Below are 12362 nucleotides of genomic sequence, written 5' to 3' on the forward strand. Positions count from 1 at the left end.
AGGCTGCAGTGAGCTATGATTGCACTATGCACTTCAGCCTGGGCGACGGCATTAGCCATCTCTAAAAACAAAAACTAACCGGTTAGTGTGAACAAGAACAAAAGGGATTTTGAACTTTTCTAGAGGAAGGTATGTGTAGTAATTTCTCAATGACTGAGGTGTGTCTGGAGCCAAGCAGAGTTTCCCCAATCTGGCCTGGGGAAAATACTATGAGAAGTGGAGGATTCGATAGTTCTGAAAAATACAGCTCTCCAGTGCAACCCCCTATTTTGTAGGTGAGGATGTGTTCAGCGAAGACCGTGTCCTCGGACTTGTGGCTAGGACTAGACTGGGAGAGAGCTCTCTGTTGTAAAGTTTGCCTCATGCTGCCTCCTTTCTCTCAGTGTGGCATCCTGCCCCGGTGCGTAGACATGCCACTTGTCCCACATCACAGACTTCTAAATGTTTGTTATGGGCAGTCCAGATAAGAAACTCTTTGCTGTAATGACAGAAAGTCGATTCATTAATGCCTCTGTTTATTGTCCTACGCTGGGGCTTGCACGTGACTCAACAGATTTTAGTATATTCACAGAGTTGTACAGCCATCACCATGATCATTTTTACAACGCCTCCATTACCCCAGAAAGATCCCTCCAGCTGGTTTTCAGTCAATCCCATTTGCACTGCTAGCTGTGGCCAACTACAAAATCTATCTTCTGTCTCTTTCAATTTGTATTTTTTTTTTTGTGAGACGGAGTTTTGCTCTTGTTGCACAGGCTGGAGTTGCCCAGGCTGGAGCGCAGTGGTGCGATCTCGGCTCACTACAACCTCCACCTCCCGGGTTCAAGTGATTCTCTTGCCTCAGCCTCCCAAGTAGCTGGGATTACAGGCGTGCGCCACCGCGCATGGCTGATTTTGTGTTTCAGTAGAGACAGGGTTTTCTTCATGTTGGTCAGGCTGGTCTCGAACTCCCAACCTCAGGTGATCCACCCACCTTGGCCTCCCAAAGTGCTGGGATTACAGGCATGAGTCACTGTGGTCGGACTCAATTTGTTTTTTCTGGACATTGAATATATATAGAATCATACACTATGTGGTCTGGTCTATTGCATCTGGTTTCTTTCAGTTAGAATGTTTTTGAGATTCATCCATGTTGAAACACTTTGTCCATAGTTCATTTCTTTTTTTGCTGAATTGTATTCCATTGTGTGGACATACCACACTCTGTTTACTCATTCACAAGTTGGTAGGTGATGTGGTTTGGTTGTGTCCCCACCCAAATCTCATCATGTAGTTCCTCTAATCCCCATGTGTTGTGGGAGGGACCCAGTGGGAGGTGTTTGAATCATGCTGCTGTTCTCATGATAGTGAGTGAGTTCTCATGAGATCTGATGATTTTACAAGGGACGTTTTCCCCTTTGCTTGGCACTTCTCCTTCCTGCTGCCATGTGAAGAAGGACATGTTTGCTTCCCCTTCTACCATGATTGTAAGTTTCCTGAGGTCTCCCCAGCCATGTTGAAGTGTGAGTCAACTAAACCTGTTTTCTTTATAAATTACCCAGTCTCGGGTATTTCTTCATAGCAGTGTGAGAACAGGCTAATACTGTAGGCATTTGGACAGATTCCAGTTTTTCACCATCATAAATAATGCTGCTATTAGCATTTGTTTACAAGTTTTTGCATAAACATATGTTTTTGTTTCTCTGGAAGCAGAATTGCTAGGCCATATTGTCTTAGTCTGGATGGGCTGCTATAAAAAATACTGTAGACTGGGTGGCTTATAAACAAAATCTTTATTTCTCACCGTTTTGAAGGCTGGAAAGTCGAAGATCAAGGTGCCAGCAGGTTTGGGGTCTGATGAGGTCTTGCTTTCTCACAGACTATGCCTTGTCACTCTGTCCTCACATAGTGGAAGGGGCCACTGGACTTCCTTGGGCTTTTTAAGGACTTTAATTCCATTCATGAGGGCTCCACCCTCATGATCTAATCACTTCCCAAAGGCCTTGCCCTTTAATACTATTATATTGGGGAATGGGTTTCAACATACAAATTTCAGGGGAACACAAACATTTAGACCACAGCACACGACACATTTGTAAACTTTTTAAAGAAACTGTCACATTGTTTTCCAAAGTGATCACACCATTTTACATTTCTACCAGCCATGTATCAAGTTTCTCTTTTTCCATATCTTGCCAATATTTGGTATCTTCTTTTTGACTATTCTAGTGAGTGTGTAATGATGTTGCTTCATAGTTTTAACTTGCATTTTTTCTGATGCCTAATAGTATTAATGACTCTTTCATGTGCTTATTATCATTTCTATGGCTCTCATGTTGAAATACCAACTCTTTCACCCATTTGTAAATTGGGTTTTTAAATTTCTTATGACTGAGTTGTAAGTGTTCTTTATATAGTTGGATATACATCCTTTATAAGTATATAATTTACAAACATTTTTTCACAGTCTCTGGCTTGTTTTCATTTCCTTCATGGGGGTTTTAGAGATCAAAAGTTTTTAATTTTAATGAAATCCAGTATATCAATTTTTTTCTTTTCCATTTCATGCTTTTGGTGTTTTATATATAAGCACTTTTTGCTTAACTCAAGATTTAAAAGATTTTCTCCTAGAAGTTTTGTAGTTTTAGTTCTTACACTGATGTCCATGGGCAATTTGAATTAATTTATATACATAGAGTAGGTCTAAGTTTTTCATTTTCAAATAGATTCTGTATTAGTTTCCAATGGCCTCTGTAACAAATTAGTGCCAACTGGTGGCTTACAACTATAGGACTTTATTTTCTCACTGTTCTAGAGGCCAGAGTCTGAAATCACGGCATCAGAAAGAGATGCTCCCTTGAGGACTCCAGGGAAGAATGGGTGCCTTACCTCCTCTACCTTCTGGTGGCTGTTGGCATTCCTTGGCTTGCAGTTGATATCTCCTATATCTGCCTGTTTTCACACTGCCTTCTCCTCTGTGGGTGACCCCCTCTATGTCTGTGTCACCTCTTTCTGCCTGTATCTTACAAGGACTCTTTGATGGTATTTAGGGCCTACCAATGTAATTCAGGATAAGCTCACATCAAAATCCTTAACCATCACACCGACACAGATTCCCTTTTTTCCAGAGAAGGTAACATTTACAAGATCCGGGGATTAGGACTTGATTCTTCGGGTGGCCATCATTTAACCTACTACAACATCAAATTCTCCCAGTGATGTTTGTTAAGAAAACTATCATTTGCTTATTGAATTGCCTTGGCACTTTGTTGAAAGTCAACTGGCCATAAATATAAAGGTTTATTGATTTCTGGACTCTCAATTCTGTTCCATGGATGTATCCTTGTATCAGCAAAACACATTGTCTTGCTAATGCAGTATTATGGCAAGTTCTGAAATCAGATAATGTAAATTCTCCAACTTTGTTCTTTTTTAAAATTGCCATTGACTACTGTAGGACCTTGTATTATATTTTCACATACATTTTAGGTTCAGCTTATCAATTTCTGTGCAAAAATCTGCTGGAATCTTGATGGGAACTGAACTGAAACTATAATTTGGGATATGTTTTAGTCCGTGGAATGGCTCTCCATCTATTTAAATCTTAATTTTTTTTTTTTTTTTTTTGAGACGGAGTCTTGCTTTGTTACCCAGGCTGGAGTGCAGTGGCATGATCTTGGCTCACTGCAACCTCCACCTCCTGGTTTCAAGCAATTCTCCTGCCTCAGTCTCCCAAGTAGCTGTGATTACAGATGCTCCCCACCATGCCCAGTTATTTTTTTTGCATTTTTAGTAGAGACAGGGTTTCACCATGTTGACCAGGCTGGTTTCGAACTCCTGATCTCAACTGATTTGCCTGCCTTGGCCTCCCAAAGTGCTAGATTTACAGGCGTGAGCCACCACGTCCAGCCAATCTTTTTTTTTTTGAGACGGAGTCTCGCTTTGTCTCCCAGGCTGGAGTGCAGTAGCACCATCTTGGCTCACTGCAGCCTCTGCCACCCGGGTTCAAGCAATTCTCCTGCTTTAGTCTCCTGAGTAGCTGGGATTACAGGCGTATGCCGCCATGCCCAGCTAATTTTTGTACTTTTAGTAGAGACGGGTTTCACCATGTTGGCCAGGATGGTCTTGATCACCTCACCTCGTGATCTGCCCGTCTCAGCCTCCCAAAGTGATGGGATTACTGGTGTGAGCCACCTCACCCAGCCTGCCAATCTTAATTCTTATAGCAATGTTTTGTAGTTTTCAGTGTATAAGCCTTATACATTTTTGTTAAATTAATTATTATCTTACTCTCTTTGACATTATACATAGAATTGTTTTCTAAACTGGATGCTTTCCAATCTGGATGTTTTTAATTTTCTTTTTTAGCTTTATTATATAGGCTAGATTCTCGAACACCATTTTGAAAAGGAGTTAAAGATATTTGTGTCTATGTTCAGGAGGGAAATTCATATGCAGTTTTCTTGTAATTTGTCTGGCTTTGGAATCAACATAATAATCTCACAGAATGAATTGTGAGATGTTGCCACCTTCTCAATTTTTCTCAAAGAAATTTGTGAGTGATTAGTACTACTTTTTCTTTATTTGATAGAATTCACTAGTGTCTACCTGCATATGGATATTTTTGTGAAAATATTTTAAATTATTAATTCCATTTCTTTAGTTGTGATGGTCTGTCAGATTTTCTATTTCTTCTTTTTTTTTTTTTGAGACAGCCCAGGCTGGAGCGCAATGGCTTCATCTCGGCTCACTACATCCTCTGCCCCTCAGGCTCAAAAGTGATTCTTTCTGGAGTCGCTGGGACTACAGGCACATGCCATGCAGCCCGGCTAATTTTTGTATTTTTAGTAGAGATGGGGTTTCACCATGTTGGCCAGGCTGTCTTGAACTCCTGACCTCAAGTGATCCACCCACCTCATCCTCCCAAAGTGCTAAGATTATAGGCGTGAGCCACCACCTTGGCAGATTTTCTTTTTATTCTAGAGTTTGATAATTTGCGTCTTTCTTGGGTACATTTGTGTCATTTAAGTTGTCTAGTTTCTGTAGGGTTGGTAGTGATGTTACCTCTTTAGGTCCTAAATTGGCAATTTATGTCTTCTCTGTTATTTTCTTGGTTAGTCCAGTTAAAGGTCTGTCAGCTTTGTTGATGTCTTTTAAAGAAAGTCTTTTGATTTCATTATTTTTCTTTATTTAAAAAAATTCCTCTTTCTGCCCTCCCTCTCCCACATGCTGGTCTGCAGAACCCTACTCCCAAGGAGTACGGCCCTGGGTGGAGCTCAGCAGAGTCTGCCCACTCCCTACGCTGGCCCACACAGGCCTCCAGGAGCCCTGAGAGGGACCAGCAGAGCAGACCCCTAGAGTGTGATGGGCGCAGCCCTGCCTGAGGCCCAGTCGGGGATCTTTCTGCAGATCTACCTCTGGCTCAGCACATGCCCCCTGCCCTGAGAACAGGAAAGGGCCCAGAAGGGCTGACTCACCGGGCCGACACTCACACGGAAATAGGATGCACTTTATTTACCGGAGCAAAGGCAGGTGAGAGTGCCTCCTGTGTGACTGTTGGCCCTCCTGCCTGGTGGCTCTGAAGGGAAGGAGCCAGTGAGCCTGACCCCGGGAGCGGCCATCCCCATGTGCCCTGCTTGGCGGGCCCCAGGCGGCTTCCCCAGGCCCAGGTCTGGGGCCCCAGGCTCTCCCCTGCCTCGTGGCCGCGAGTCCTGTGCTTTGGGTTTTTTAATGCCAGTTCTCAGTACAGAAGTGCATTCTTAAAGAGGTTCCAGCTATCACTTTTAACCACATATATATACATATATAGTCTATCTACAAAGTGGTTTATTTGCAAGATGTTTCAACAGTGAGCTCGGGCCCCGCCCGCCTTGTGACCATCTGTCCCCAGTCCTTGTCCCCGCCCGTGCCCTGGTCCCGAGTGGCGTGGGGACAGGCCACTGTATGTATTAAAATGACTACATCAAATAAATGTTTATTGATTTTTTCCAAAAAAAAAAAAAAATCCTCTCCAGGCCAGGCATGGTGGCTCACGGCACTTTGGGAGGCTGAGGTGGGTGCAGATCATAAGGTCAGGAGACCGAGGCCATTCTGGCTAACACGGTGAAACCCCATCTTTACTAAAAATACAGAAAAATTGGTCGGGTGTGGTGGTGCGTGCCTGTAGTCCCAGCTGAGAGGGGAGAATGGCGTGAACCCAGGGGGTGGAGCTTGCAGTGAGCCGAGATCGTGCCACTGCACTCCACTCCAGCCGGGGAGACGCTAGAGCGAGATTCCATCTCAAAAAAAAAAAAAAAAAAAAGCCTCTCTAATCTTTATTTCCTTCCTTCTACTTGCTTTGGGATTTTACTTTAAGGCGGAAGCTCAGGTTATTACTGAGATTTTTCTTTTCTGATACGGGTATTTAAAAACCTGTATAAATTTCCTCTTACCCACTGCTTTAGCTGCCTCACATAAACTTTTGATTTGTTGGCCTGTGGTGGCAGCACGAGAGCAGAACATGAGCTATGGCTGCTGTAGGAGTCACGGCAGAACCAGCATTTAGAAAGTTTCTTCCACTCTTCAGAAGAAGGTATTGGTTGAAAGGCAAGTATTGGTTGAAAGGAGTACAGCAGAAACTGTAACCAAAGGAGACGTCAGGCTTATGAAAAATCTAAAGGAAAAGTATTGCAAGCAACAGTAGTAGCTGCTGGATGAGGCTATAAGGGAAAAGGTGGAGAGATTCAACCAGTTAGCGTTAAAGTCAGAAATAAATTTCCTCCAGGATAGAGAGACACCAAAATAGTTCTAGATGACAAGGATTGTATCTTATTAAGAGACAGAGGACATTCTTGAAAGTATGTAGACTGAAACAAATCACTATTGAAATGCCATCAACAGGAAGCTGCCCACTGAAGTTCTGCAATCTTCCATCATGCAAATAATTTGTCTTTTATAATAAAACTGGTAACTAAATTTTTTTGATATATTGTATTTGCTTCAGTTCATAACATTTTGAAACCTCCTTTGTGTATTTATTTGATCTGTGGGTTGTTTAGGAGCATACTGGTTAATTTGGGTGTTTTCCAGTTTCCTTTCTTTTTTTTTTTTTTTGAGTCTCACTCAGTTGCCCAGGCTGGAGTGCTGTGGCGCAGTCTTGGCTCACTGCAAGCTCTGCCTCCCGGGTTCACGCCATTCTCCTGACTCAGCCTCCTGAGTAGCTGGGACTACAGGGGCCCACCACCGCGCCCGGCTAATTTTTTGCATTTTTAGTAGAGACGGGGTTTCACTGTGTTAGCTAGGATGGTCTCGATCTCCTGACCTCGTGATCCGCCTGCCTCGGCCTCCCAAAGTGCTGGGATTACAGGCATGAGCCACCGTGCCCGGCCTTCCAGTTTCCTTTCTACTGTGGATGTCTGATTTAATCATGTTGCAGCCAGAGAATATACTTTTTATGACTTCAATCTTTTTAGATTTACTGAGACTTGTTTTATGGCCCAGCATGTGGTCTATACTGGAGAATGTTTCATGTACACTTGAAAAGACTGTACTTTGGAATCTCTGGGTGAAGAGTTCTTTCTTACCACCCCCGGCTAATTTTTATATTTTTGGTAGAGACAGGGTTTCTCCACGTTGATCAGGCTGGTCTCCAACTCCCGACCTCAGGTGATCTGTCTGCCTCGGCCTTCCCAAAGTGCTGGGATTACAGGCGTGAGCCACTGTGCTCGGCCATGTTTAGCTTTTCTTGTCTCTTGTATGTAACAGAGTTTGTGTTTTGCTTTGTGAACCAATTTGAAAATTTTTTCTCAGAGTAGAAATAAAGTGCATGGGCCACATGCAGTGGCTCATGCATGTAATCCTAGCATTTTGGGAGACTGAGGTGGGCACCCTGTTTGAGCCCAGGAGTTTGACATCAGCCTGGGCAACAGAGTTAAACTCTGTCCCTACAAAAATATTTTAAAAATTAGCCAGGCATTGCGGCACACACCTATAGTCCCAGCTACTCAGGAGGCTGAGGCAGGAGGATCGCTTTAGCCCAGGAAGTTGAGGCTGCAATAAGCTGTGATCGTGCCACTGCACTCCAGCCTAGGCAACAGGGTGAGACCCTGTCTCCAAAAAAAAAAAACACAAACAGAAAGTGGATGCCCATTCACTGTATATGTTTAAATTAGTCTCAACTCATGCTATTTTGTTGTATTTTTAAAAAGTTTTTTATAGATTCAGGGAGTACAGTGCAATTTTGATACTTGGGTGTATTTTCTGTGTGTATTGCATTATATTTATTATTTTTCCCCTGTATAGGCTCTAATTTTGCTTTTTTTTGAATTTAGGAAGTTTCGTTTTTATTCTACTAGTTATCTTTATAATAAAACTTCCTATAATGTACCTAATCCCCCGTTTTTGTACTTCTAGTATTCCCTTTGTCTAAATATTTTTGTACTGTACCCCACCTATTTACATAATACACTATGAGCAAATTATTTTTTTTTCAACTTTTAGATTTAGGGGTACATGTGCAGGTTTCTCACCTGGGTATATTGCATGATGCTGAGGTTTGGAGTACAAATGGTCTCATCACCAAGGTGTTGAGCATAGTACCCAATAGTTTTTCAACCCTTGCCTTGCCTCCTTCCCTCCCAACAGTCAGCATCTATTGTTCCCATCTTCATGTCCATGAGTATGCGGTGGTTAGCTCCTAATTATAAGTGAGAACATGCAGTATTTGGTTTTGTTTCTAATTCGCAAGGTATAATTTACATACATTAAAGTATTTCACTTTTCAAAAACTCCAATCTCATGACAGATTATTCTGCTTTTTTTCTTTGAGACAGGGTCTCACTCTGTTGCCCAGGCTGGAGTGCAGTGCTGGAATCACAGCTCATGACTGCCTTGACCTCCCAGGCTCACATCATCCTCTTGCCTCAGCCTCTCAAGTATCTAGGACTACGGGTGCACACCACCATGTCTGGGTTTTATTTTTTGTAGACATCAGGTTTCGCTATGTTCCCCAAGCTGGTTTCAAACTCCTGATCTCAGGCAGTCCTCCTGCCTTGGCCTTCCAAAATGCTGAGATTACAGGTGTGACCCACCATGCCCGGCCTTGTATTTCTTAATCAGATGCTTTCCCCTAGTGGTTTCCTCAGGAAAGGCTCAACAAGAAGTATTAAATTCTAATTTTAAATTGTTTTTCTATAACCTTGTTATCTGAAAGACTGCTTTGTAGATATAAAATCCTTGAATCGTATTTCCTTCTTCCTTCAAATCTCTAGAAAATGTTGCTGTCGAGATGACTTATTTTACCTGTGTTCCATCATCCTTAAGCTTCCTACTCCTCTTCACCAGGAAATAAGTAAGGAAATTAAATTTAAGCATCCTCCATAGCTTAACCCGTACTCTTAGGTGTACGTTATGAATGTTTTTATTTAAGTCATCACAAGGACAGTGTTCTGGAAAGATGCATGGAGATATTTCAGATTTAGATGTTGGACATCTCCATCTTCTGGGACTAAGGTTTTATGTCCACAAGGAAAGACGGCATGAGGCCCACACATCAGATGATTATTATTTCATAGACTTAAAGATACATCTTCTCCACCCACAATGCAATATCTCTAATATTGGAAGACATCTTACAGCATAATACAGGTAGAATTATTTTCTTCTAGTACATTAAAAAAAGTACACATGGTACAATTAGTGAAGTACTGAAATTGATGAAATACTGGTGTATTTTCTGTCCCAATTTGACCCAAAGCCCCATTTTTCCAGAGTTAGAATTTAGTCATAGACAATAAAAAGGTGGTGTGGTTCTCTTCTTCCCTGTGGATGTCCTGCTGAGTGGAAATGGGCTCCAAATGGTCTCTACCCTGCTCGCCCCAAGCCACCGCCTTTTAAAACACAGACTCGTCGGTAGAGCGCTCTGGGAACGTCCCACTCTGTGCAAGAGATATTTGTAACTTGGTCCAGATTTGAGATGACTGTACTTTCTCAGCATTTTGCTTCAGTTTGATCCAAATTTTACTGTTTCTAGTAGACATTTCTTTGTGGTATATATTACTGGATTATGGTCACTCTATAATTTTAACATAAAAATTTTACTTTTGGTTCTTTTTGTTTACAATGTTGGTTTTAAGGATTGAAGTAATGTGCCTGATCCGCCATCTTTCCCAGAAACTTATGGTCATATTTTCAAAAAGTTTATTACAAACATGATTTTGATGTTGCTATTTTGACTTAGAAAGTATTATAAAAGAAGCTGAAAAGTTATTATTTATGAAAATAATGGCCATGATATTTTTGTAGTCCTATGAGGTCAGCAGGAACCTAGGAAACCTCAGATACCATACATTCTTTGGTTGGATGTGAAAAAAGGAACTAAGAAATTTAGTTGTTTTCTAAAATAAGACAAAACACACAGATATTACTACCCCAGTGCAAAAAAGTTAAAAATAAGACACTATTCTGTTGGATATATTACATATGCAAATAGACTAATAATCAGGAATGTAGGTTTATTTCATTAAAAAATAAAACAAAACAAACCAGACTCATCCCCCAAAGAGTACTTTATCCTTTAAAGCAGCAGCAATCACAAGGCACATATGTACAAAATACCTCAAGCAAAATAGAAACTGAACATTCAAAAAATACGTGTTATTTAAAAAGATGTTGAAGACCATTTGAGTAATATGAGCATAGATTATAAAAATGGTAATTTTATTCTTCTACCTTTAACAAGAGAAGGAATGATGGTGTAATATTTATATGCTATCTTGTGGCACATATAACAAACCTTTATACCACGTAACCTGGTTTGCTAAACAAAAAACAGGTGAAGTACTGCTTAAAAATGGTATTTTTAGTGCTTTCACATCTTTTGTAGATATCGGGAATCTGTAAGCTGAAAAGAAAAATTATCTTTTTCCTTAGCTTAGAAAAAGCTACATGTCCCTAGGGAAACCCACCATACAGAAAAGGAATACATTTGAGATATTCTCAAATATAAAGGATGTGATTTATATTCTGGGATCAACATAATAACCAATCCTCTTCCTAAAACAGATTAGAGGTGAACACATAAGAAATGTAAAGAAAGGTCAATTATATTAAAATAAAATAGCATCTGATTTAAATTATTGCTCACTTAGGAAGTATAATGAATATTCTCTGGCTAGGGATGCTCAGTTTAGAAATGGTGTGACATCAATATTTAGTGTGTACAAAAGTTCTAGGATTCAAATACAACGTAAAGTTTATAATAATCACACAAAAAGTGTTCCTTTTAGCCACCATTTAGCTTCACACGACGAAGAGTGGAAAATCTGTGGTTTAATTAGATCTTCAACACAAATTTGTACCACATACGTTGAAGTGTTCCTCTCAGCTTTAATGCTGCAGTCATTTCTACATGAAATAGTAAGGAGTTAAGGAGTGCTTACTGTATCATTACTGTTAGAAGGGAGGGAAGAGACACTGAAGCTCCAGTTTTAAACGACAACAAAAGAATATAAAATACTAGTATAAGAAAACATTTAAATAGTACTAAATGCACAATTTAAATATCAGTTATACACTGTCATTAGTTTTCCTCTTAAAAAAATCAGTTCCTGGGCTTTTAGATGTGTTTTCTTTTTGAAAAAATAAGCATCCTTCTCATGGTCAATTGGTCCATATTGACATCATTTGGTAACAATCCTATCAAAGATCCACATGTTCTTGCTCTCCTTCAGGCCCCTCCTTGGCCAGCGGGAGTCTTGAGTCCTGTCTGCCTATTGTGTGGCAGGAGGCCACGGTCCTGGGACTGTCCCTAGAGCAGGACGGCCTGGGCCACCTCCTTGATGGTGGACGCAGCTCTCTCCAGTTCTTCTGCTGTTTGTCCCACCGTGACCACAACCCGAATGCTGAGGACAGTAAAGGACACAAAGAATTATCTTTGAGGGCCGGGCGCGGTGGCTCACGCCTGTAATCCCAGCACTTTGGGAGGCCGAGGCGGGCGGATCATGAGGTCAGGAGATCGAAATCATCCTGGCTAACACGGTGAAACCCCAACCCCATCTCTACTAAAAATACAAAAAAATTAGCTGGGCGTGGTGGCGGGCGCCTGTAGTCCCAGCTACTCGGGAGGCTGAGGCAGGAGAATGGCGTGAACCTGGGAGGCGGAGCTTGCAGTGAGCCGAGATCGCGCCACCGCACTCCAGCCTGGGTGACAGAGCGAGACTCCCTCTCAAACGAAAACAAAAACAAAAACAAAAAACACAACAAAAAAACAAAAAAGAATTATCTATATGAGGTGAGGACCTGCACTCACAGTCAGCCTGAGTTTGCCTGAGAGTCAAATCCACTGTCTCCTATTTTTGTAAACAAACCTCTCTTGGCAGTTGGCCTGTCTATTCATGTACCTGCTG

The 12362-nt window shown here is 41.4% G+C and overlaps 1 protein-coding gene across 2 annotated transcripts in view; it reads right to left on the reverse strand.

The window, feature by feature from the left end:
- Nucleotides 1-10452: 10452 nt before the first annotated feature.
- Nucleotides 10453-12362, reverse strand: part of SPTLC1 (serine palmitoyltransferase long chain base subunit 1) — a 75229-nt gene continuing 73319 nt past the window's right edge. For both annotated transcript variants that reach the window (XM_050762042.1, XM_050762044.1), the window contains one exon: nucleotides 10453-11858. In XM_050762042.1, coding sequence (XP_050617999.1) covers nucleotides 11765-11858 — 94 coding nt within the window. In that variant the 3' untranslated portion in view covers nucleotides 10453-11764. The remainder of the gene's footprint in view (nucleotides 11859-12362) is intronic.

The sequence above is a fragment of the Macaca thibetana genome, chromosome 15 (assembly GCF_024542745.1).
Source record: "Macaca thibetana thibetana isolate TM-01 chromosome 15, ASM2454274v1, whole genome shotgun sequence".
NCBI lineage: Eukaryota > Metazoa > Chordata > Mammalia > Primates > Cercopithecidae > Macaca > Macaca thibetana.